At 35.8% G+C, this 23,946-nt stretch overlaps 1 protein-coding gene across 2 annotated transcripts in view; it reads right to left on the reverse strand.

Moving 5' to 3' along the window:
- LOC149490764 (tribbles homolog 2-like) overlaps positions 1 to 14,890 on the reverse strand; it is a 30,159-nt gene extending 15,269 nt beyond the window's left edge. Inside the window, exons 1-3 of one of the 2 annotated variants that reach the window (XM_089708401.1) lie at positions 14,616 to 14,890; positions 14,095 to 14,490; positions 11,097 to 11,386 (exon numbers count right to left, since the gene is read on the reverse strand). In XM_089708401.1, coding sequence (XP_089564527.1) covers positions 11,097 to 11,386; positions 14,095 to 14,394 — 590 coding nt within the window. In that variant the 5' untranslated portion in view covers positions 14,395 to 14,490; positions 14,616 to 14,890. The remainder of the gene's footprint in view (positions 1 to 11,096; positions 11,387 to 14,094; positions 14,491 to 14,615) is intronic. The other variant, XM_089708393.1, reaches the window with a different exon arrangement.
- Positions 14,891 to 23,946: the final 9,056 nt, after the last annotated feature.

Raw genomic sequence — 23,946 nt, forward strand, 5'->3', positions numbered from 1 at the left:
TTTTAGTTTATTCCCGTTTCCGAACAGCGTAACTAACATTACCTATATTTAAATTCTGACGCAAACACGGATTTTATGAACATATACCGTATCCGTAGCTTAGCTGGCTGAACAAAATATTACATCATGTAGTCATTTTAACAGAGGTTAACTTGTCATTTAAATATTCCAATGACATTTTGTTTCAATCACATTATCAATCGATGATATTCGGATATTGATTTATTTGTAACATAGGTCAGTCATTACATGTATTTTAAACTAGTGAAATTGGACTTTAACGTAGCATAGTCTCTAAGAGAAGACTTATTTGCATTTTAAATGAAGCTAAGATCTTTTAAAAATATTATTTAAACTAGTTTTAGTAACTATAAATTGATATAAGTTTCAAATTATATAAATGATGTACTTATGAATAGATAACTCGCGAACTCGCGATTCTAATTTGCCCCGACGCGACGTAACAAACAAGATCACGCTGTATAACTCATTTCAAACAACAGTATTACGCTAATAGCTTGTTCATATATAACAAGCGTTGCGTAAGATATATTATGTGCACGAATAAACGTTTACTTAGTATATGCTTACAATATTTACTAATATTTCCGAACATATTCTTATGAATTAGAGGAAAATCTATGAATTGGACGAAGGAAAAAATGTTTGCGTATGAAGATTTAGCGGGAAAATAATGTTTTTAGAATTGTCTATTGAAATTTGATATGGGCATTGTTTAAAAAGGTTCGAATAGTACGCTTTCGCGGTTTGCTGATAGTGTTATATTACGAGTGATAGTGAGACCACTATCGCAAGATACCGTCCTTGGCAACGACTGCCTCACGGCCGGTGCTTGCATCGAACCGCGCATTTCCCGGTTACGTCATCAGTCTATGAGATACTCTTCTTTTTAGTATCTTTAGATACTGAATAATACACGGAAAGATATTTCTTTATCACAAAATAGAATTTACTTTGATAAAATTTTGATCATTATATAAGGACGGTTGGCCACTTAAAACACAATTAGATACCTACTTGTATTGTAGCAGTATCCCATTTGTTTGTCGTTAGTCCAAATAAGAATTTTTCCTTAATTATCCTTGCACGTGATTCCATTTATATAACAAAGGTTAGCCCGGGGGTGAGCCGGCGTTGACGTCACACCGGTAGCGCAAGACCAAGACGATTTCAGTAGGCGTAAGTTGCGTAAAAACATTGCGAACTGTAGGCGTCACAATCCCAAACAAATGTACCCCGAGTTACAGGGTTGTTTTCCCCTGACGTCAGCGCGTTTCAGTTTGGGGTAAGGTCTCCTCCCGCGTAGGCGAAATACGTCAGAATTACCATTACCGTTACGTGCTTTACAATTATGAATATTTGTGAACGAGTTAATTTTAGCTATAGATACTCATATTCATAATTTAGTTTCCAATGCATTATACGCACGGTAATATAAACGTAGCCTTCAAAAATAATAAGATAAATTCCGATATCTAAATTCTAATCGAAACGCGTAATAAATTTTACTTAAAGCGTCCATTACATCATCTCGTACAACTGCGCAAATTGTTGAAATATGAATAAACAAGATCAATTGTTATAAGAAAAACAAGGGTGGAATGTTCGAATAATTTTATTTGTGACGCTCGCGCTCATGTATTGTTCACGACTTCACGAGTCGACGGTGACTTCACCAGAGATCGACAACATCGCAATGACACGACCGTATCACACGGCATTCGACTTTATTTATCAGTTTAACACTGAATAAGTCGATTAAATTTTAACACGTATTTCTTAATTTTTAATTGTACCATTTCAAATGGAGGCAATTAAAGGATCAATTTGCAGCGGAATCAGTGTCAAATTTGTAATAAAAGCGAGTGCCGAGTGCATGACAGACACGGTATTGTCTGTCGCGGTCGATTACACAACGCGTGACCGCCAAGAGAGGTCGCTTGCGTTCATATTTATTATACGTATTCTTCAATCTCGAACGCGAGGCCGAAACCACGAAAAGCGTATTTCGCAATGGAGCTCATTTCAATGTCATTGTGATTGACTTGAGTATTCGCGGTTTTTATTGTTCGAATGCTCGCCATAGCAAACATTTTTGTAATAAGTAATATAATAATGAAAAAAAATATCGTTGAGAACGGTAGTTACCTACTAATAACATACTTGATAATCAAAATTAACATTAATGTAGGTTATATTAAAAGTAAATTTTATAATACACGGTCCGAACTCGTATTTCAAAGGAAGCTTATAGAGACTTCACTTGCTAATTGGCGCTGGTTGTTTATTGCTAAACTTTATATTTACTGAACGGCGAAATTGAACTTTACCCTACTTAATTTAAAGTTTAAAATCGCGTATCCCACAACGATTTCCATTCGACAGATGAAAATATAGCTGGGCCGTGAAACTAGTCTGGATTGAAACCGGTTGTTAGGATAGAGGTTTGATTTTGTTTTAGCAAAACTGCAATTATGGATGCACATCGACTTTAGTACGTATTTTAATCTGTAGCTTATAATCAAAGATGGTCGTATCTTAATAACGAAGCATAAATAAGGAGTAAAAATACGTATTATAGTACACGGGTATTTCGTCTACAATAATGCTCGTATATTGAAGCCTTACTCGAGGCTACAGGCTGTACTGAACACGTCAGTTGTTTTGGCAACTCGAGTGTCGTAATGACACTGAAAGCGCTTGCGTCATTTCCTCTAGTTGACCGTGAACTGGGTTACGTTATTTGAGATTAGGATGCGCCTACGCTAACAAGGCGAGAGGACAATTGCTTCCCTTGACGATACACCCGAAACTGTGAATATAATAGAACTAAAAATAAATAATTAATGTAAATCTTCAGTAAAAAAATAGACGACTACTATGTTCTTATGTGTTATATTATAAATCACGTAGCAATTTAAAAACCCAACTAGGTAAAAACGTTTTGCGTAAAAATCGAATAGCATCTTAATGATTCACCAGCTCTAATTGTACGCTTCATTAGTCTACTTGTTTATCTCAAGTGATTTCCGAACAACGTAATTCTCTTCGGTATTTACGATTCCTTTGAACCGGAACGTCGGGTATTTACTGGAAATTTTAGAGGAAAACGTCTCGCGGAACTAGGCATATCATATGATTATAATGTCAATACGTCAAACAAAGACTCAACGTAGAGATTCCATGTATTTTAGTACACTTTGTATAGATAAACATTAAACATGGTGCTATTTTTATTACTAACCATGATAGCAAAATTTGTTTAATCTATTAATATTTGTAGGTACATATTATATAATCACATACACGTGAATCTACTAACATCAGATATATGCATATCGTATCTATCTTCGCACAATGTTTATCAGAATATGGTGTAGCCAGGAAACCGTAAACAATATGTTAATATTGATCGACATTATAAATGGTGGTAAGTTCATTACCGAGGTAAGCTGAATTAAGTGCTTAGGCAGGAAGCAATAGGACTGGAACCGTGACTAGAATATATTATACGTAATTGTTATATAAATGAAACTACAGACCGGAATATATTTCATTTATCAAGGGAAAGGAAATGTTAAGTTAGTACAAAGTCTAATTCGAAAGTCATAGATATCAGATATGCAGAAGTAGTCGCTTACCTCCTAACAATGTGTGTATTGAGTGTAGGTTAATGTCTCCTATCCGTTTAAGTTTTCGTTATTGATTCCTAATCGTCAGTGTAAACTCAGAGAATCAAATAAGGAACACGTTATTGGAAATATTTGTCGTATTTGCATTTAACAAATATGACTAACGTCTATTTAATCTTTACACGTTTAAATGCTTTATATGATTCAAACGTTACTATAATAAACGATGATTACAGCATATTTATTGAGGAAAACAATATCATTGAAAGCGATTAAAGTCAAATGAACTTTGAATGCAGCTTGAAGTCTAGCAATAAAAGAAATGCAAATACGAGAGAGACAATGCGCGGCGGCAGACGGGTATTTTAGTGACATACGCGTCTCAACTGTAGATGGTCGACTAATCGTAATTCTGGCCATTCGCAGACCGGTTTGTTGGCTTTTTGCACAGACGCCAAGTGTGCACTTGATTGAAATTCATGCAGACGACTTTGAAAACAATCCGTTTACAAACAAAGTACGACAAGAAGTTTCGTTTCAATCTCCGTTTGGCAATTCTCTTACGCGTTAAGTTCGTGACGTCTATGATCGCCATAACGTTGTTATTTTATGAGGCAAACGATTTCTTTGTATTGTTTACGAATGCGTGGGACGCTCTCAATTTTCAGGGAGGTCAACAACTTACAAGGACTCCCGAAAATAACGACACCCCCACAGAAATACTTCGCATAAAACGTAGAACGTAGGTGGCCGACGAGATATAGTTTATTTCAGTAAATAAGGACAAAGCGTCAGCCACCTCCACAAATACATATGTGTAATTCAAATAAAACTGGTAATGTTCGAGAGAAACTTGAACCAAATATAATTTTAGAACGAAATTATAATGCTTCACTGACTACGTCAGGTATTGATCGTCAAAATTTAATTTATAAGCCTTTGAAAACTGAATAAAAAATCATCTAAACAGGTAGCCGGGTCATTCCCCTGCACCATAATACGTGCGCATACGAACTTAAATCCTTTAACCGTAAAGTAAGATCATTTTCGCTTCCATGAAATCGCGCCGAGCGTTCCGTTGAAAACTGTTGAATATTTTTATTGTTTTTTGTATGTGCATAAACACGACTCGTCGGGGTCGCTCGAGTTTTTTTTATCTCTTATTTATACTCAGATTTGTTTGCGGCTGACAAATTAATGTATATTTATCAGCGGTTTCTGCCACGCCGTGAAACGAACCTTTTGTTACGTGACTATCATATTTAAATACCATTATCCGAACCGTTCAGGGAGGCCCTAACTAAAAGTGGGATGTAGATTGTATTTGTACCTAATAGTGAACACCTACAACGTAAGATATTAAAATCACATTAAATCTATATGTGGTTTAGATAAACATCAGATATTATTTCAAGCTCGTTTCATCGTTGTCAGCTTACGTATTCTAAAAACGATGTTCTATTTTAAACAAGGGTTCGTGAATCCACGTAAAAAATATTTTTAACACTTAAGTGTTACACAAATAGAGCGAGGGTGTATCGATAGAATGTCCTATGATTCATCCCGAACCCTCTTTGTTGCCCTTTTCCAAACTTCCCTCCTCTATGACGTCATCGAACTGACGCACTCCCTCGTGCATTCATCATTACAATGTCACAGTCTGATTCATGGCTACATTGTTCCTGTAAACCTTGGGTGTTATTTTTACGAGCAAACCACAGAAATAAATGTATTCTCTGCTCTTTTGTAAGAGAAATGCGTAACTCTGAAGCGCATTCTCGAGCGATTTAGTTAAATATCTTAACAACAAAGTTCAATATACCCATTGTCGTGTCGATAACGAGGCTAAGTTGTTTCTTTATTTTTGTAGGCATAATTTAGGATATAAATGTTGCCATGATAAGGACTCGGCTGGAAATAAATTTTGATAATACACTTTCAGTGTTGAGTTTTTTTATAGTTGACTGTTCTAAATTCGTTTTCTTGGCTGAAATGGGGATCAACTCGTTATGGGAACGATTTCCGACACGCTGGAGAACACCGACGGTCACTGACCTTCCTGAGACGGAGGAACCACGATCGAGCTTCTTTGAACTGAACATGGCAATCGGTAAGTTACCAGAGGGCAGTAAAGCATGTTGCCAAGCTTTAGGGCATCCTATTACTAGTCATATGGAACGAAACGGAACGGCGTAAAATGCAAATAATGCTAAAGGAATAGCTTACGCGTGTCTCGGCGGTCACTGGATCCGTGGATGCCGCCGCCTCGTTCCCGATGAGTGCTCTTGCGAGACGACATCGAGGGGAATAATTATAAGTAAGCTCGTCCTAAGAATAATAGCTGCCACGTGCACATTTTTTGCTTGGGGCGCAGTGAATGCGCCCATCGTTTAGCGTCGCGGTCGCGTGTGTCCAGCAGCCGTGTAAGCTTTTTGCAATAGAAATCCCCGTGCCTTATGATCTAGTCTCAGAGGTTAAATCGGTTCATGCTCACCGATGCGTCTTCGCCAGTCACGAACTCAATGAGTCACTTGTGAGTTTCATGACACGACGTCGGTGCTTTTCCATAAGATACCTGGCCAATCGCATGAATTACCCGTCTACCCATTTCTCTAAAACTTGACACGTAACAAATCTTATTAAGCGTTGCCAACAGTTGGGCAATTGCTTCAGTTTTGGGTGGGTATTTTGAACTATTGCAAGCGATACCGATGTAGGCAAACGGAGCGTGTCACAACACACTGGCTGTGTATCGGCGGATAAGTGCGCGGTTACGCAAATCTGCAGATATGTCGGCGTGGAGCGGGCGCGCCGAGCGCTTGCACAAGGTTTCGCAGACCTTTGTTTTACGCAACCAGATCGATTTAATAGTTAGTCGTGCGTTTTCTCAGCTGCGAGCCTGACACCTAAATATACGAATTATGAAACTGTCTCACAATTTATTAACCTTAGTGTCATAATCACGCTTACAGTTAGCGCAAAGTCGACCGGAACCGTCGACATCCTGTCCGACAAAAACTAGCCCTTTATTGCACCCCCGTTAAGAAAGATTCACAGTTAATTCCAGTTTTTGAGTTGTAATCCGATTTATTCTCCGTATGTAATATGACAGTGTCCGGTTATTCATTTCCAAGAATGACGCTCGCATTGTGATCTGAGTAATAAGTGAGGATAATGTTAGACGGAGAGCAATGCACTATGTCCATATCCGGTAGCTGCGTCCGGTGTTTTCGTACTACCAAAAAAGGTGCGAACATTATTTATAGTCGTGACGAACGCTCGACGTACATTCGACTCATTCACAAAGGCGTAGGTGTCCTGTATTTTAGTAGCAAGAGTTTCTTTGTACGAACTTAGGTGAGGTAGAAAAGTGCAGAGGTGTATACATCATTTTTTAAACGAGTTCAGTCGGTCGGTTCCGCACGAGCGAGGAGGCGGCGCGGTCGGCGTCAGCGACATTGGCACACTTGCGCGCGACCTCTGCTGCCGCAACTCGACCGAGGCCACTAACAAACGCCCCAAAATGTTCAATGTAGCCATCCGAATTCCGGCACGCCTGAATCGTGTATAGAAATATAAAGTATAAGCGGTAGAATCTATGTCATAATATCGTAAATTGTAAGGAACACAGCGACAAGCTCCGTGCCAAGAACAACTGCGCATCCGCTATCAACGCGTAACTATGGGTCAATTATGCAATAACAACATCTCAATCTCTCGAATACCGAAATCCCAATCGCACTAGCGTATTGCGGAGCACCCGTATTATGCAAATGCATCGTTGTAATATAGCCATGTCTTGCACCACGTACCTTTGGCAACACGGTTTCAAAACGTTTTCAAAATAGCCGGTGTAGGCGCGGGTTTACATGGTTGCCAAGTTATTTGTTTCGAACATTAATTAAATAATCTAAAATTAAACTGAATCAAAACAAGGCTTGTATAGATCGAAATGTAGTGTCAGGCGGTGGCCGGGCCGGTATGCGACGCGGCGGCGTCTGCCGGGTCTATCGGAGACTAATTTGGCACATCCGCTGCCGATTGCCAGCGCAGCGAAGACATAAATACCCTGTCCCGTTAGCGTTAGACATACCGACTGTATACACGATACACGACTAGGAAATACGCGTATATATTATACGTACATCGAGATCCAGTAACTTGCTGCGATTATGAAAAACGATATTAGCGTAGCGCCTTGATATTTAATACCATTGTGTAATTGAAAGATTGTCTTTGTTGAACATTCGATCATACGACACGGCTTCTGAAATACGCTATGCAAAAAATGCGGGCATCATTTTTATACCTGGAAAACTGATTCGAGTAGGTATTATTATTTTGGCAGGGAGTAGGCGGGATGAGCACGAACAATGCGATGCAGACTGTTTTATACCTGCGCCTATTTACAAAGGATTCGCTGTATCTATGCAACTACAAAATCGGGCTCCTCACTGTCTAGTGTAAAACATGATTTACTTAATTTCAAACATTGTAAAAACTAGCGTTGAAAATTAGACGCAATATTAACAATGGATGTTTATATCACGTGAATGTATTTCCGTTTTCCGGCCGTTGTTGACAAAATTAAGGATTACATATTCGACAAAGGTAGTTTAGAAAGAAACATCCGGCTTTCGATAATAGAATTCGCAATGAACTAACTTTTACGAAGTATAAAAAATAGGAAGTTGTTTGTAACAAGGTTCGGTTGTAATTTTATCGGTTTGAAGAAACTACCTGTTTCATTAAAGGCTAAAGCCGACCTTTACGTCGCAAGGCCCATGCACGGATATGTACAGAGATTTCTCTACGCGATGATATACGGTAATTATATCTTATCCTCAATAAATCAAAGCGTAAGACCGGTATAAGAAACATCTCGCTTAACTGTTCCTGTATGACTAATAATTTAGAATAAAATAACAGTAATATAACAAACTTATTTCTTCATCAAAGGAATATAACGTAATAAATGAGCGCATTTCTCTATTGGCAAAGAAAAATAACTTCGTTCCGTCTCAAAGGATGAAACTACGGGCTTAGTACAGAATCCACTTCAAAGCATCGCAGAGAGCACGGAATCAATATTAATACTCTTATTTACCTTTGAGACAAGATGAGATCGCGAGAAATCATAACTCGGAGACCACAGGATGACTAGAATTTATAATCAGGGGTGCCTTTATACAAAACGTGAGAATCGAGGTCGAAGGGCGGGCACTTGCTCAAATTGCACCTTCGTATGACGTCCATTCTCACGATTGCAAAGAACATCTGAATAATCTTGACCAGCGGCGTGTGCATAATCATTAGAATTTATTAGGGCCAAACAAGGTCAGCTGCCGGTATGCTAATGTTACGCTGGCCGGCTGAATTACTAAATAAGAAATTCTCTGGGAAAGTTGAACACATGCGAGACTCTTTGGGTCAATCGCTTCCTCTCAGCTGCCTAGATGAAGGTTAATCTATAAAACAAAAACGGAATATTTCCGTTTCGGATCGGACACATGGCAAAACTAACATCCTGCTCACTAACGGTCAAGGTTACAAAAAATATAAGATACACTTTAAAAGTCTCAATTTGTAGAATACAGTAAAGATACAAATTTCAAGCAAACTACATTTTGATAGTACTTTCCTACTTTGGATCTAGTTATTCAAAGTAGAAAATAAAATATTCCAGCTTTGAGTTGTAGCTTCAAAAGGCTTCTTTAAATCGTGATGCGGGGCTTTGGGACTCTGTTATTACGTCAAAGTTTTTACATTCAAATAATGTTTTCTGTTCCACAGAGACTCATAATAATAGATACCTTTGTCGTCGTCCCATGAAGGGTATTAAAATCTATTCGCCGTCTGTGTATTCGAAGCGAATAAGTTAAAATAGCTTGGATGCGAGTAGATGACTTTCGTCTGTGACGGGGCGCAACTTTTTGTCACAAGGGTCGGTGTACAAAAGTCGTGGAAAGTTAATAAACCTTTTCGGTCACCCTCAATTTCGCGTAGGCGACTGCCTCGGTCGGGGCTCGAGATAACATAATGCGTTATAACGGGTTTGTTGCCCTGTTTTAGAAGGACGAATCCATTTTCACCGTCATTATTTTCTAATACTTCAAAAAGTTTCAACATTAATCATGTTTACAAACATCTAAGGATAAAGAATTTTTTATAGAATGATATAATCGTATCCTTTATCCATAAAAAGAAATCTCATTAAACTAACAAAGGGTTGCAGCCCGAAGGCATGTATGTGGGACAGGTGAATGATGGAATTTATAAACCAATTGGAATGTGGTCGTCGGTTACACGTGAAGGGGTGCATAAAATAACGAGAGCCGGGGTTAGGACGAAATCATCAGGTGATAAGGAAGGCAGGTACCCGCATGGTGCTCGTATGGGGTCGGTACGTACGGTGTAGCGCTGCGCCGGCGCAGAGCCGCTCACCCTTGACCCGATTGCGGCGTATTGTACGCAGCAATGACACCGTTCGCCTTGAGCCTAGCATTGCCGGAGATATTCGCAACAATGGAGGCCAGATAACGTTTCAAAAGTTCGAAAATCCGCCGGTTACTACCGGCTGCCCGTAATTAATATTGTTGGCTAATGTTTTGTAACGTTTATTAATCCTTTCTTCATACATATCATTCAGTGGTTTTATCGAAGTAATTTGGCATCGCAGTAAACATTTACAGCCTAGCATCGACATTTAGCTTATCTGGTAAATTACTGTGCCTTCTTGATAATTGTTTATCGACGCGACGTTCGTACAAGGCGCTATCAAACACAAAAGGAAATGACACGCTACTTAAAAAACGACACATTTCCGCTTGCCTTCAGATACGTTTTTTATGGGTTTAAAAAGTTCTTTCTCACGATACATCTCTAGTGGGCGGAAAGGAAGTTATCGATTGATTTGATGACAGGGGTCATGTATCATAATAATTCTAACCTTTGTATCGACTATTAATTTCATCTTACTTTTTGTGTGTAAATATCCCCGTCTATTCAGCTGTGTACATTAAATGATATCGGTAGGGAATTGTTGCGTCAGTTATTTCATCGGTAAACTTAACTCTGACTTCACGAACTGTACTTAGAAACGAGGCAAGATTTCTCTACGTTAAATCAAACTTGCGAAAACATTACATGCAATTGGGAAATCATCTAGCTCCAATCGATAATAGGATATCGAAGTTACACCTTAGTGCTTATTATTATCATTTGCCTTTAAAACATTGTATAATATAATACTTTATTGCGTATCACATAATAAGTTTATACTTGAAAAATGTTTAACAATAGCTCATTATTTAAGCGTATAAATCGCAACCTTAAATGATTAAGGTTATTGTGAAACATTTCTTAATAAGGTTTGCGCAATAAACGGCAATTTGTTTTTCATTAACGTTGAATACACGTTTACAAAAAAAATCAAGTCCTTACCTTTGAGGATCGGCAAAGACGAATTTTCTCAGCTTAAGATCCCGTAAGACGATGCCTTGTTCGTGACACGCCGCGACCGTTTCGGCCATTTGTCTGAAGAGCCGTCTAGCTTCGTGTTCCCTCAGTCTTTTCCTCGCTCTCACGTACGAGTGGAGGTCGGAGTGCGAGCGGGGGAATATGAGGTACACCCTCTTGTCCCCAACCAGCACCTCGTGGATCGGGTTGACGTGCGGGTGCCCGTCGAGACGGTAGTGCGCTTGTAATAAGCTACTACAGTCCCGCGACACTACCTGCAAACAAACATTTATTTTACAAACTAATCTGTGGCAAACGTGCAATAATTTTGCATTCAATTTTGAATGTTCACATTAGTGTCAAAGATTAATTTTGAATCTCATTTAGATTAGTTTCCGTTTCGCCCGAACTGCCAATAGCACTAAGTATACCGGTTTCTATATCAAATAGACATAAAAGGGCTCCTATTTCAAAGAAATCGTATATCAAAAGGGCTCAGTCTAAGGGAATAACGAAGCGTAACATTAAATGAATAGGTCCTACTGACCCTTTGCAAATGTACGATAGATAGTTTCAAACGGAATTGAAGATGCGGGTTTTATCTTCGGGTACACATAGGTGAATTGCGCTTTAGAATTTTAACATGTCCCTTCAGAGTGCCAAATACAAAAATAAAGGGATTATTTAAAGTAACATTTTGTGAGTTATTCATGGACGTACGTTTTATTTTTATCACGTTTAAATTAATAACATGCTTGCTCATCTTGTTTATTTAGGAAACGGTCGGAAATGTCAACGACTCTGAATGCTACTTCGATTCGATTTCCAGGCGGTTCAGTGATGAATCACGTCGCGTGCTAAATTATTTTCTTTCTTCAGCATATTTATAGAAAGTTGGTAGTCGCAGACGTCGTCTGACTGTACTATGCATAGGATATACGTTTTCGTACACGAAAATAAAATGACCTATTTCTCAAATATGTTGCGAAAAATATTTAGATAAGAATTCGCAATGTTTGCAATTGATAATATTTGGCTGTGAATACGGTTTACGGCAGCTAACCTACTTAAACTTATCAATATTTATTTAATCATGAGGTGTTGCAAAATTTATTCAAGTACATAGCTATTTAAGTATTTAGTATTTACCCGCGGCGAAGTCATTGACTATCCCAATTTTCAAAATATAATTTATTAAATTAAATTTATAAAACTTTCAAAATACAGTGTAATGGAGCGTCTTTGTGTTTGTTATACCTAGTATAATTGATTAGCCCCGTTTCGTCTGCATAGCAACCATAGTTTGGTTTCGTGTACCTTACAATAGCAAAATCAACAACCGTTTCTAGGCAGCAATGAACTTGCGCATTCTTGATGACGCATTCACCGTGTTACAAAGTGGGGGGAGCGGAGTAGGGGCCAGCTAGCCTCGGAGCTGTGACGACCACCGCGTTATCAACTCGTCTATTTCACAATGTCAATGAGAAGGTCATACTTTTTCGGCATAACGGACCCCACGTGTCATAATAGTACGCACTATTATGAGTTTAATACAAACATTACGAAAATACTTTATAATTTTATTTCGTATAAATGTAGCGGTGTCAGTAACAGGCTGTGTTGTAAATACACTCGTTTAGCAACGATAACGTTGCCACACTTAACCTTGCCAAGTTCTCACGAGGGAAGTGCCTATTCTGTGCCTTGACAATACCTGCACGGGCCTTTGTTACACGTATCTATCCTGTACCTACCTAAAATCTATACCTAGTCTCTATATGGCAGGGAACTTGTTTCCAAACCCGTTTCCGAGTCCTGGCGCACGATGCTAAACGATCAGGAAAAGGGGTATATTTACAAAATCGTTTGTAAAATATTGCTGCATTTTACGATGTGACTGATAAATATAAATTTAAATTTATTAGGTCAATGCAATTAAGAAGTAAGTAAGCTAATAACGTTGAAATTAACAGTTATTGTTAGTGTTACGAAAGTCGATACATGACATTGTAAAAACGAAGCTTTGTGGCCTACAAGTGCGATCGAGCTGCGCGAGGCCCTGACATATAAAGTATGACACCGATGTTTAACTGAGACGATATCAATTTTGCGCGAACGCATGAAAAATTTGCAATTCAATTTTTACACAATTTAATTATTTTACAATAACTTAGAAATAATTATGTAATTTTTATTACAGCATAGCAGCATAGTTTAAACAGCACTGTCTTGTTTGTTAAGGAAAAATATAAGTAGAAAAATAGGAGTCAAGTAATAATTGATTAATTGCAATAGTAATGGCTCTGCATGTGGGCATATTATAAGCCGGCTATCTGCATGGGGTTCGATCCCGTGGGACAAAATCGAACCCTTTTAGATTACACATCCGATAGGACTTATGTGTATCCATAATTGTTGTGTTCACAAACATTATTTATTAGGTAGGTAACTCCTGTAACTCAGTTAATTATTTGTTGTTACAAATTGGCCAATTAACTAATAGGATCGCGTAAAACAAGAGATTACACAGAGAATCGTGATTGATACGCAACCACTTTTGTAAGCCGAAGTAATTTCGACACAAAACGCCTATGTAGGTATACAGGTCGAATGCCATGCCATGACAGATAGGTCTTTTGACATTAATTAATCATCCTAGCATTTAAACTATTATGAACTTTAATCTCTATACATAACTAATGACATAAATTAATTATATGTGTGCGGGTAGCTACCTAGTAGCTATACCAAACGATAGGTATACTGGCCGATAGCGTAATTGTTTTTAAATTCAAATGTATGGAGCTAATTGGGCATCGTAAATATGTAGCTACTGGAATTAGGCCGCGATGGAGACCCGACATAATTTCGTGTTTGCCGTCGCATGGGCAGGTAAGGGGAGTTGTTTGCGCTACCAATTCTACACAAGACGCGGTCCGACAGGTTTTCGTTTATAGATTTAGATATCGAAACGGATACTCACTTTGCAAACGTATTCCTCTTGCGTGCGCACGTCCACACATCTACATAACGAAGATCCCTCCACTTGTTCGAGGAGGAGGTATTTTTCAGCGACTAGTGCCGCTTGGAATTGGTGCTGGGGTGGTGCGGGGCTGGTCGGAGCCGGGCTCGAGGGCGAGGGCGCGGCGGACAGCCGCTCCGCCAGCGACGGCGACTGCGACCTGTCCTCCGCCTTGCTGTTCTCCCCGGCCGGCACGGCCACCGTCACCGCGGGCTTGCTCAGGCGCAACGGCCATAGAACTGAAGGTGATCCGGGATCCATCACTACACTTATAACACTGTCACTGTCACAATACACTAACGTTCACAATACACAAACACTTAAAACGAAGAGGAACTATGATGAGATGAGCATGATCTGAAAATAAAAAACAAACACCGATTAAAATTCGAATTGCGAATTGCGATTAACAAATTTATTGCTGTCGAGATTTCAAAACGAAACTATGAGACAATCGAAGGGGAAATTATAAATGTACTTACGAATATGGTACGAACCTTGAAATGATTTGCCCTGAGTGGATATCGTACCAAAATTTGACTGTCCGTCGTCAAAAATCTCGTTCTATCTGTACGGAATCACAAGAAATATTTTCCAGTTTTTCGAGCACGTATAGACAGGCCAATATTTTGGGCCGGTGTCCGCTCGGGTTAGCGTTAAACTAAACGAACACACAACCTTCTCCCACTAACGCCATTGCGAGACTGACTGCCAGGTTTTGACGAAGCTGACGCGAGCCCGCGTTCGGATGGCGCCTCGGGCCGGCAACCGATCCAACGTCCAATGTCGACACACCGTCAACTTGCGTAGTACGCGATCATATGCCATGCGGTTTGCAGGCAAAATAACGCAATAGGCCCGTCTCTTTCTAACATAAGTCTTTCTTTGTGTTTAGATAAAGATAGAATAACACCATTCATTTAGATTTGGCAATACAATGATGTCGTCGACGCGTACAGTTTCAATATAATTTTCACAATAATAAGTTAAAATAACAAACTCAACACAAACTTAGAGGAGTTTGTATTAAATAAAAGTGTACATTGCGAAAATATTTCGTGATAGAAGATCTAAATAGGAGTTAATTAATAGAAACAAATATTATATAAATATTAAAATTTGAATAATACAAAAATTAACATTTTTATACCTAGCATCTCTATTATTTTCTGTTTATTAAAACTGTAATATTATAAACCATACACACACATATTTGAATATAAATTTTTAATTAAAGTTAGTTCTCGCCCATTATTTTATGAACGTTTTTGTCCATATTTAGAATGCTAAGTTTGGTGGTTTAATTACTACTACATAATTTATACCTAGTTATTAAGTTTAAAGTAGTAAGTAACAAAAAATAAGTTTCGCAATATCATGCAATACTTAGTTACTTATATTAGTTTTTTTTTTATTTTAAATGTATTTTTATTGAAATGTTTATTATCATATTTAATATTTATCAATCGCTACTAATATGACGTAGTCAAATCCTGTTTAAAAAAAATACAAAATATACAGTAAGTACCTACCTAACTTATTTTTTTTTTCATTGAAAATATTGTTTTAGTGCCTAGGTAGGTACCTGTGATAAAAATTGTTGGTGCGATAGAAAATAATAATAAAACAATATTCCTTTAAAAAAAGTAGGTGAAATAATTAAATATTTTATTTAGATCAAATACTTACGCTATTCACATATTGTTTACAATTTCCTTATATTTTTGTATCGATCCATTTTGTTATCAACATGTTTCACGTGATAACATTTTCGCTCAGGCAAATATATTTCTTTATATATCTATCTACGATAAGCAAATCCCTCTATTATTAATTATCTTGACATTGAGTTATAAGAGTATGTTTGACGATTTTTTTAATATGTAGTTAGTTAGGTACCTGTATTTAAAGATTTCTTAAGACATTTTTATGCAAGTATCTATTTATATAGGAGCCTTTCATAGAACCTAAAATCAATTTATAATAGAAAGATCTGTATATAATATTATTTGATATTTCTTTGTTCTTTAAAAAAAGCAATCAGTTCTTTATCATTGGACGGTTGATTCATATTATCAAAGTATACGCGACTATCAGATATTTTCGTGTTTTGCACTTGTCCACCCATATTAACGTTTATTAAACTTTCATACAAATAAAAGGTTTTTGACTAGAAGATGTTTATAAAAAATATCGAAGTCAAATATCTAAGCTCTTTGTGTAGCTGAAGTGAAAATTTTTTATTATCTAATCTAAAGTGTATTAAATTCTGTTTAGTTCAAAAAAAATCCTTTGATGCATTTGAACACTTGCATTCTTAGAGCATTAGTTGGTTTAATGCTCTAAGCACAGACATGTATATTTAATCTTGATACATGTCTGTGGCTCTAAGCTTGCACTGGGCAAATTTAGGTAGAGATTTGATAAGTAAACAATTTTTGTGTTTCGATTTCAACGTATAAAAAAATTCTGTATCGGTTGGGCGTATTTCCAAACTATACATAGCCAGAACACTTAATGATCTAAGGCCAGAACGCAACCATAGGAAACTGCTCACAGTATTACAATTATGGTAATACTGTGAAACTGCTCGTGTATACTTTGTAATGCTGTTTTTAAATTTGTTATTACAATATATACACGAATTTTGCGTACTGATCGTGTATACTTTGTAACGCGGATGCTTGCTTCTTCGTTCCAAACTATACACGATCAGTACGCAGAATATAACTAAATATACCTACTACACCACTTACGCTTGAGCGAAATAATAAATATCTAAGTAATCAAAGACTTGTACAGCTACATCTATCTACTTTTATTCTTCTTGATGATTATTGATTTAGTAAAATATGGAATGAAAATATTATTAGGTAAGCTTAGGAAAATAAATTGGTAACAGATAAGGGTACCTATGGGTTAGGTTAGGTTCGTGTTTTTTTTAACTACCTACACAAAAATAGGAGCCCCGCGAAGCGTATATATAAGTATAGTCGTTAACGAAGACACAAGCATCATCGATACAAAAAATATACGATTAGTGCGCAACCTTACATACACATGCATTGTACTATTAGATTTAAAAACATCAATACAATAATATAAACGCGAGCAATGGAAAGACGGCGTGCTTACTCCGAAACATACACGATTAGTCCGCATGCGTACTGACTACTGGCGCTGTATGTTTTGGAGCGCTATTCTTACTTACTTCACTACAAAGTATACGCGAGTATTTGCGTACTCCTGTTGTATAGATTGGAAGAACTTTGTAAAAAAGTTATTTCCAAACTATACGTGATTAGTTTCACACCGTTGCGTGCTGGCCTTGTATAATATAGTTTGGAAAGACGCATCGGTTGGCGCGGGAATATTTCCTGTGTGTATGTAGTTCCTTATTTCTTTGTAAGTAAGTAATCAATATTATAATGATTATGTACATAAATATACGGTTGTAAATTTTTTTGTGTATGCACGATGCTATGTTGACTTCTTTTATAATAGGATAAAACAAAATGTTATTGCTCACAGATAAGATAAAAAAAATTAGATGGGCTTTTCTTATTCCGTTGATGCTAATTTATTCGGATTTCTTTGGTGTTGAAAGTCATTAGGTTTCTGCATAGAAATTGGGATATAATTGGAAATTCATCTAAAAGCTTTTATATTTCTTAGTGAACAGTCCTTTTTCGAGAAAACATTCTAGTATTTAAAAACTTAGGTAGGTATTAAAAAATTTTAATAAAAAAAACGCGAAGAAATAATCTATTTTTAACATTAACGGCAGGAGTTTTGAACGTGTATCATTGTTTCATCATGTAATGTGAAAGAAGACTAGTATTAACGTAGTATAAATTTAATCTCTATGCAAATCGTAATTTCTTCGGAAATCTAATTTTTAAAACGCTCAAAGTTCAAAAAATCCTGACTACCTACATGCCTTCTACATGCCATTAAACATTCCAAAATACAATTATAAAATAAACGGAAAATTTCAGAGGGAGCCAATTTTTAATAAAAATAAGTATTTAAACCTTATTTTAACATACTTACAAGTTTCGACTTTCGATGTGTTTTGAAGATAGTTTTCTTTGCAATTGAATAGTCTTGTTTTCTTGCTTCTTTCTTTGGCTGATTTACACGAGACTGGTTTGCTCCGAAACGAAAATAAAAGAGAATATTTGTATTTGTAACACAAATAAATGGGCGGGTTTTGAAAACAGATTATAAATATTTTTGAAAATCGAACTGAGCTTAGACACCATAGAGTATAGAGGAATCTATTCAATGAGGTTTTAAGATATAAATTAACAGTAAATATCAATATTGTCTTCTGATAAAGATAACACAAAATTACACAATGTATTCTAATTTAAAGCAATTTAACTGACATCATAAAATATAGATGCTAAGATGTAGGTAGAGAAGATAATGCTCGAAGATCTAAATGTAAACTAATTAGAGGTAATTTGGACGGCAATTAATTTAGTATAATAAAATGTTAACTTTTTTATTAGTTTCAAGAACAGATCTCTATGGTTTCAAGATTTAAGAGAACAAAGGCATAAGTAATATGTTTGAAAATGCAATAATGCTAAAACCAATTACAATTAGACTTACCCGTTTAAACGAAAACCTCCACCTCGAATTTATATCAAATATTAAATTACGAAATTTAATTAAACCAAATCACAGTAAAGTGAAAACAGTACTGCCACACCAAACGAACAGACAGTACAAAATAATCATATATTGCGCAACGATTTTCTTGAATTGTGCAAGTAGACGGAAGATCAGCAACAAGGAGTACCAGCCGTCACCAAGTTGGGTGGCTGGCCTGCGTCACGGCTTCACCTTCGCACCTTAGACACGACCTTGCTGTATCACAATGCTTACATTCTTACAATTTCGTTAATATATTTGAGTGATCGTTAAATATAACACGAAATGAGGTAAATGTCCGTTAGTTTCTATGCTTATCAAATATTGTTATAACACTTAAAATTGTAGCGCATATAGAGCGCTTTGTTTATATTTTGTTTGTGTTAGAATCTAATTAATATCTATTAGGTATTTTTATGAGATACATGTCAACTATTTCACACAGTCTTTCCTATTTTTTAATTCTGGAGATATAGGCCATTAATTGTTTGTTATTAGATTTTATTAAACCAATAGAAGGTGGCCAAATCTGAGGAATGTATCAATGTACCTACTGTCGCTTCAAAGCGATGTTTAATATTTAGTTCAAAAAGTAAAATATGTACTTACATATTTTATGGATTAGTGATACGTTTATAAAAAAATCGTATATTTCTATAAGGATTTAACATAAAACAACAAAATTACTATTCCAATTATTGATTTTGTTAAATTTTCAAACATCCGTTTATATAAATAATTTATTTTATTTTACGAAACAATGGGAAACGAAAATTTTTGCAATTGTTTATGAACTTATGACTACTGTAAGTACTGTTGCGAGTGAGAAAAACCGTTGAGGAAAAACAAACTGTCAGTACCTACCTACATATTTCAAAATTTCATAGAATGTGTTGAATATTCTTGGAAAAACACGACTGAAAACCGCAGGCAGGCGTTTGTTAAAAATCTTAAAAATTTTTAAGTTTCTTAAATTTAACATTATACATTTAGAGCTTTAGATATCAAACTATTTTAATCTAAGCACATAGTGTATGCATGTAAGAAAAACAAAACAAGTTTTTAAATGTCAAATATAATTTAGTCAGAGGCGGGAAAAACGTTGATATCGGCCTATTGCGCGGGAAGACGATAAAATTAAATTGTCTATGATAACGTTCGATATTTAAAACTTTAAAAAGTGAGGTGAGTCATATCAAATCAGGCGCCATTTTTTGGTAAAGGCGCTATCCTCACGATTGTTGACGGAAACAGGAAGTCGCGTGAGTCAGTGTCAAGGCTCATTTCAATGAACAATGCATCACTTTCTTCAAGGAAGAACAGTCATAAAGCGGTTTTTATGTCCTAAATTTTTAAAGGTTACTTTTCATGAACGCTATATTAGTAATTTGTAATTCATATTACAATTAATTATATTTTAATAATGATTCATTAGAACATTTTGATAAGAGGAGTATCTACCTAATAATATTTTATCAAATTAATTAATTTTATTAGATTAAAGCAAATTAAACTTGTAAAAAGTATTACAAAAAATGTGACTAGTAGATAAAATGGATACCTTAATTAAAAGATATGTTAAATTCTATTTTATCTGTGATCCCTTCTTTGACAAAGGATCGATATAAAAGATTGCACAAAAACGGGACAGAGAGTAAGAAGGAATGCAGCAAATTTCGAGCCGAAGCTAAAGGTGGACTCATTTTTTGCCAGTTTTTTGACCCAGACGCCATGTGACGTCTTTTATCTATAAAGGACGCAAGATAAGAACTGATTCGATAATGAACGTATCAAACATCGATAGCCTTAAATAAAATTGAAATGTCGATCACTGGAAAAAACTGGAAATAACCGCTCATTAGGGTTTTTTTTAAATATAAATTGACTGTTAGATTCAACGTTTAAGGATAAAGGAAATAAAATAAATCACTACAAAGAGCCGATGTGACGAATAAGGTTAATTTATAATAATTACATGAATCATTTAACTAATTAATTTTTATTGGCATCTACGTGGTTTTGCTCACGTAGTACACAGATTTAAAAGGTTTTATGTCTGTTTAACATTTGTAATACATTTCACAGTTGTAAAAGTAATAGAGAAATTTACTCTACAAAGATTTCTTGCACAGATAACCACGCAGATCACGAATGTGTTGCCAACTTAAAATATAATTAATAAACAATAGACCGAACTGCCCCGTGACCCGTAACCCGATATGTTTCATAACTTAAGAATGCACAGGGGCCGTTCAGCATTTAAGAATTCGATGCATCATCTTTATGACGCGTCATCTAACAGTACTTGTGCAGTTACTTATCTACGTACATCACTAGACTTAATAAGAACAAAATCCGGTATTTACGTCAATATATTGCTATATCTGTTAGAGATAATGTTTATATTTATATAATTTATAGATAAATGATAAGATAGTCGACTATAATATAGGTAACAGCGCAGCGCAGCGTCATGTCGCATCGCCTATTTGCGAAACAGATAACCTTTTCTTTAAGGTTCTGTAATAAACATAGGAATTATAATTTCGCATTGTCCTTTCATTATATTATGCCACAGTATTTTACCCCAGAAACTATAAAAAATATATGAGGAGATATCAAACTGAAACTTTGTAGCCACTATCCACACAAATACAAAATGGGGGTGAAACAATTCTACCCTTCTGAGATGTGTCTTCAATTTAATAATGAGAAGACATATTGGAACAAATTATTATTAGTTTTGACGAATACATTTATGAAATATGAGCCCAAAATGACAATTTTGCTACGCCTATGATGTATGTCCCTTCACTAGAAATCTAACCTGTTCAATTTTGATACCCGGAGTTTTTCTTCGATGTTAGTTATTAAATGAATAATGAAACCAAATTATTACCAATACTTGCGTAGAGATAACCTTAGTTTTCGATACTCGATCAAGTAAGTGACCAAGAGGCAAGACACCAAGTAGACACCAAACCAAATGTGTGGGATCAGCGAATGCAAATACACCTTAAATCATTAAATGTAAAAGTTTTAGAATTAAGTAACAAAAAAAAACAGTAATATCAAAAAATTATGATTCAGCAGGTTACAAAGAACAATCTAGCATTACTAAACATAAACATTGTGAAACAAAAATGTTGTGAAATATTTCAGTACTTTTTAATATAACGATTCATTGATTGTTCATTTAATAATGAATAAGTACTTTTTAGTTTTTAAACAGAATACAATTTATTATGAAAGCGAAAAAACCAAGAAATATTAATTTCCCTAAGCTCTATTATACTCTATTATACTGAAATTAATTTCGAAAGTTAGAAAATAGTAAGTTTCAAAACATAATATTCTAAATCCCATACCTTTCAGTCCTTTCTTGTTTCATACTATAACAAAAAAGGATACAGCCTTTTGCAATTTATAATATCAAGGATTGTACATGAAAATGTGTTTATGCGTGAATAGTCCAACCAGCCAACTCTGCTATCTGTCCTCTCGTAATACTGTGCAAGCAACCTTGTTTTCGGTATTGTTAAACCATTATGAAAACGTATTGTGTAATCGAATTTCTATATTAAGTAAGTTTGAATCAATGGCAGGCCTAAATATTGTTACTGCAGCGTTGCATCGGAGCTAAGGTCACTACTGGTAAATAAGCTGAACCTAAATATTCAAGGAAAACTAGACGTGCTTTCAATTAGAGAGGAATTTGTTGGATTTATTTGGAAGCTGTGTTAACGCCAATGTTAACAGCTTTAACTGGCGTAAAATTAATTGCTCGTTTACTTAAGTTTGCTGAAATGTGTTTCTCAAAGTGGTGTTGACTTTTGATCAGCCTATTGTTATGATTGCGCGCATATTATTTGGTGTTATTTCGTTTCTGACAGATATAATCTTAGATATAATTGATGAATTGAATAACTTAGCTTAGCTTAACTTATCCTACTGCTTTCTTTTGACGTTTAGTTTAATTAGATTCTCAATTCTTATTATGTAAAATAAATATTTTGAAATAAATATGAAGAAGCCTTGAATACCGGCGGGTTGGCATTGCCATTTGATGATCTTTACAGTTTATCATTACTATGATGAAATATTGCTACACTATAATATTTATGATCGCATTATGCAGATGATACATATTTAAAAAAACCTGAATCCTGTATGCTGATTTTTGAAGTTCATTAATTTGTCGTAAAATGTCGTTAAAAAAATCACCTACGTACTCCGTACCTGATGATGTTGAACTGAAAATTAATACCTACATAAATATCTTTTGCAAATTATGTTGTGATTTTGAGGATAAGAACTAAGTATAGAAATTGAAAAATATCTACCAGAGCAGAGCTGGGGCAAGCTAAGTTATTCTCACCCCGTGATATAAAGGTCCTGTTTTGTCTCGAAGATCGCAAGAATAGGAGAGCATTTACAATTATTGCCTGGAATAATTTAAATATCCTTCTACATATAAGTAACTAGCTTTCCGCCCGCGGCTTCGCCCACGTTTTCAAAGAAAAACCCGTTCCCGTAGGATTTCCGGGATAAAACCTATCCTATGTCCTTTCTCGGGTATCAAAATATCTCTATATCAAATTTCATGCAAATTGGTTCAGTAGTTAAGGCGTGATTGAGTAACAGACAGACAGACAGAGTTACTTTCGCATTTATATAATACTAGCTTTCCGCCCGCGGCTTCGCCCGCGTTTTCAAAGAAAAATCCGTTCCCGTAGGATTTCCGGGATAAAACCTATCCTATGTCCTTTCTCGGGTATCAAAATATCTCTATACCAAATTTCATGCAAATTGGTTCAGTAGTTCAGGCGTGATTGAGTAACAGACAGACAGACAGAGTTACTTTCGCATTTATAATATTAGTATGGATTAGTATTAGTATGGATTAAGAAATTAATATACGTTTAATATACGTTAATATATTTTTAGAGAATTCAATAAATATACTTACTACTAAATTTTTCTACTCTTTGAAACCTTTGATTACAGAATACAGGTAGACTACATAATATGAGATCTGTTTTTATTGTTAAGATTATTTTTACCGATAACGATTTCATAATATTTGCTAATTGTCAATAATGCGCAAAGTTATTTACCGTATATATACAATATATTTTGCGCAATTGATGA

The sequence above is a fragment of the Colias philodice genome, chromosome 2 (genome assembly GCF_061535455.1).
Source record: "Colias philodice isolate Cphi_HAF_F1 chromosome 2, ilColPhil1 Martin Lab GWU primary, whole genome shotgun sequence".
NCBI lineage: Eukaryota > Metazoa > Arthropoda > Insecta > Lepidoptera > Pieridae > Colias > Colias philodice.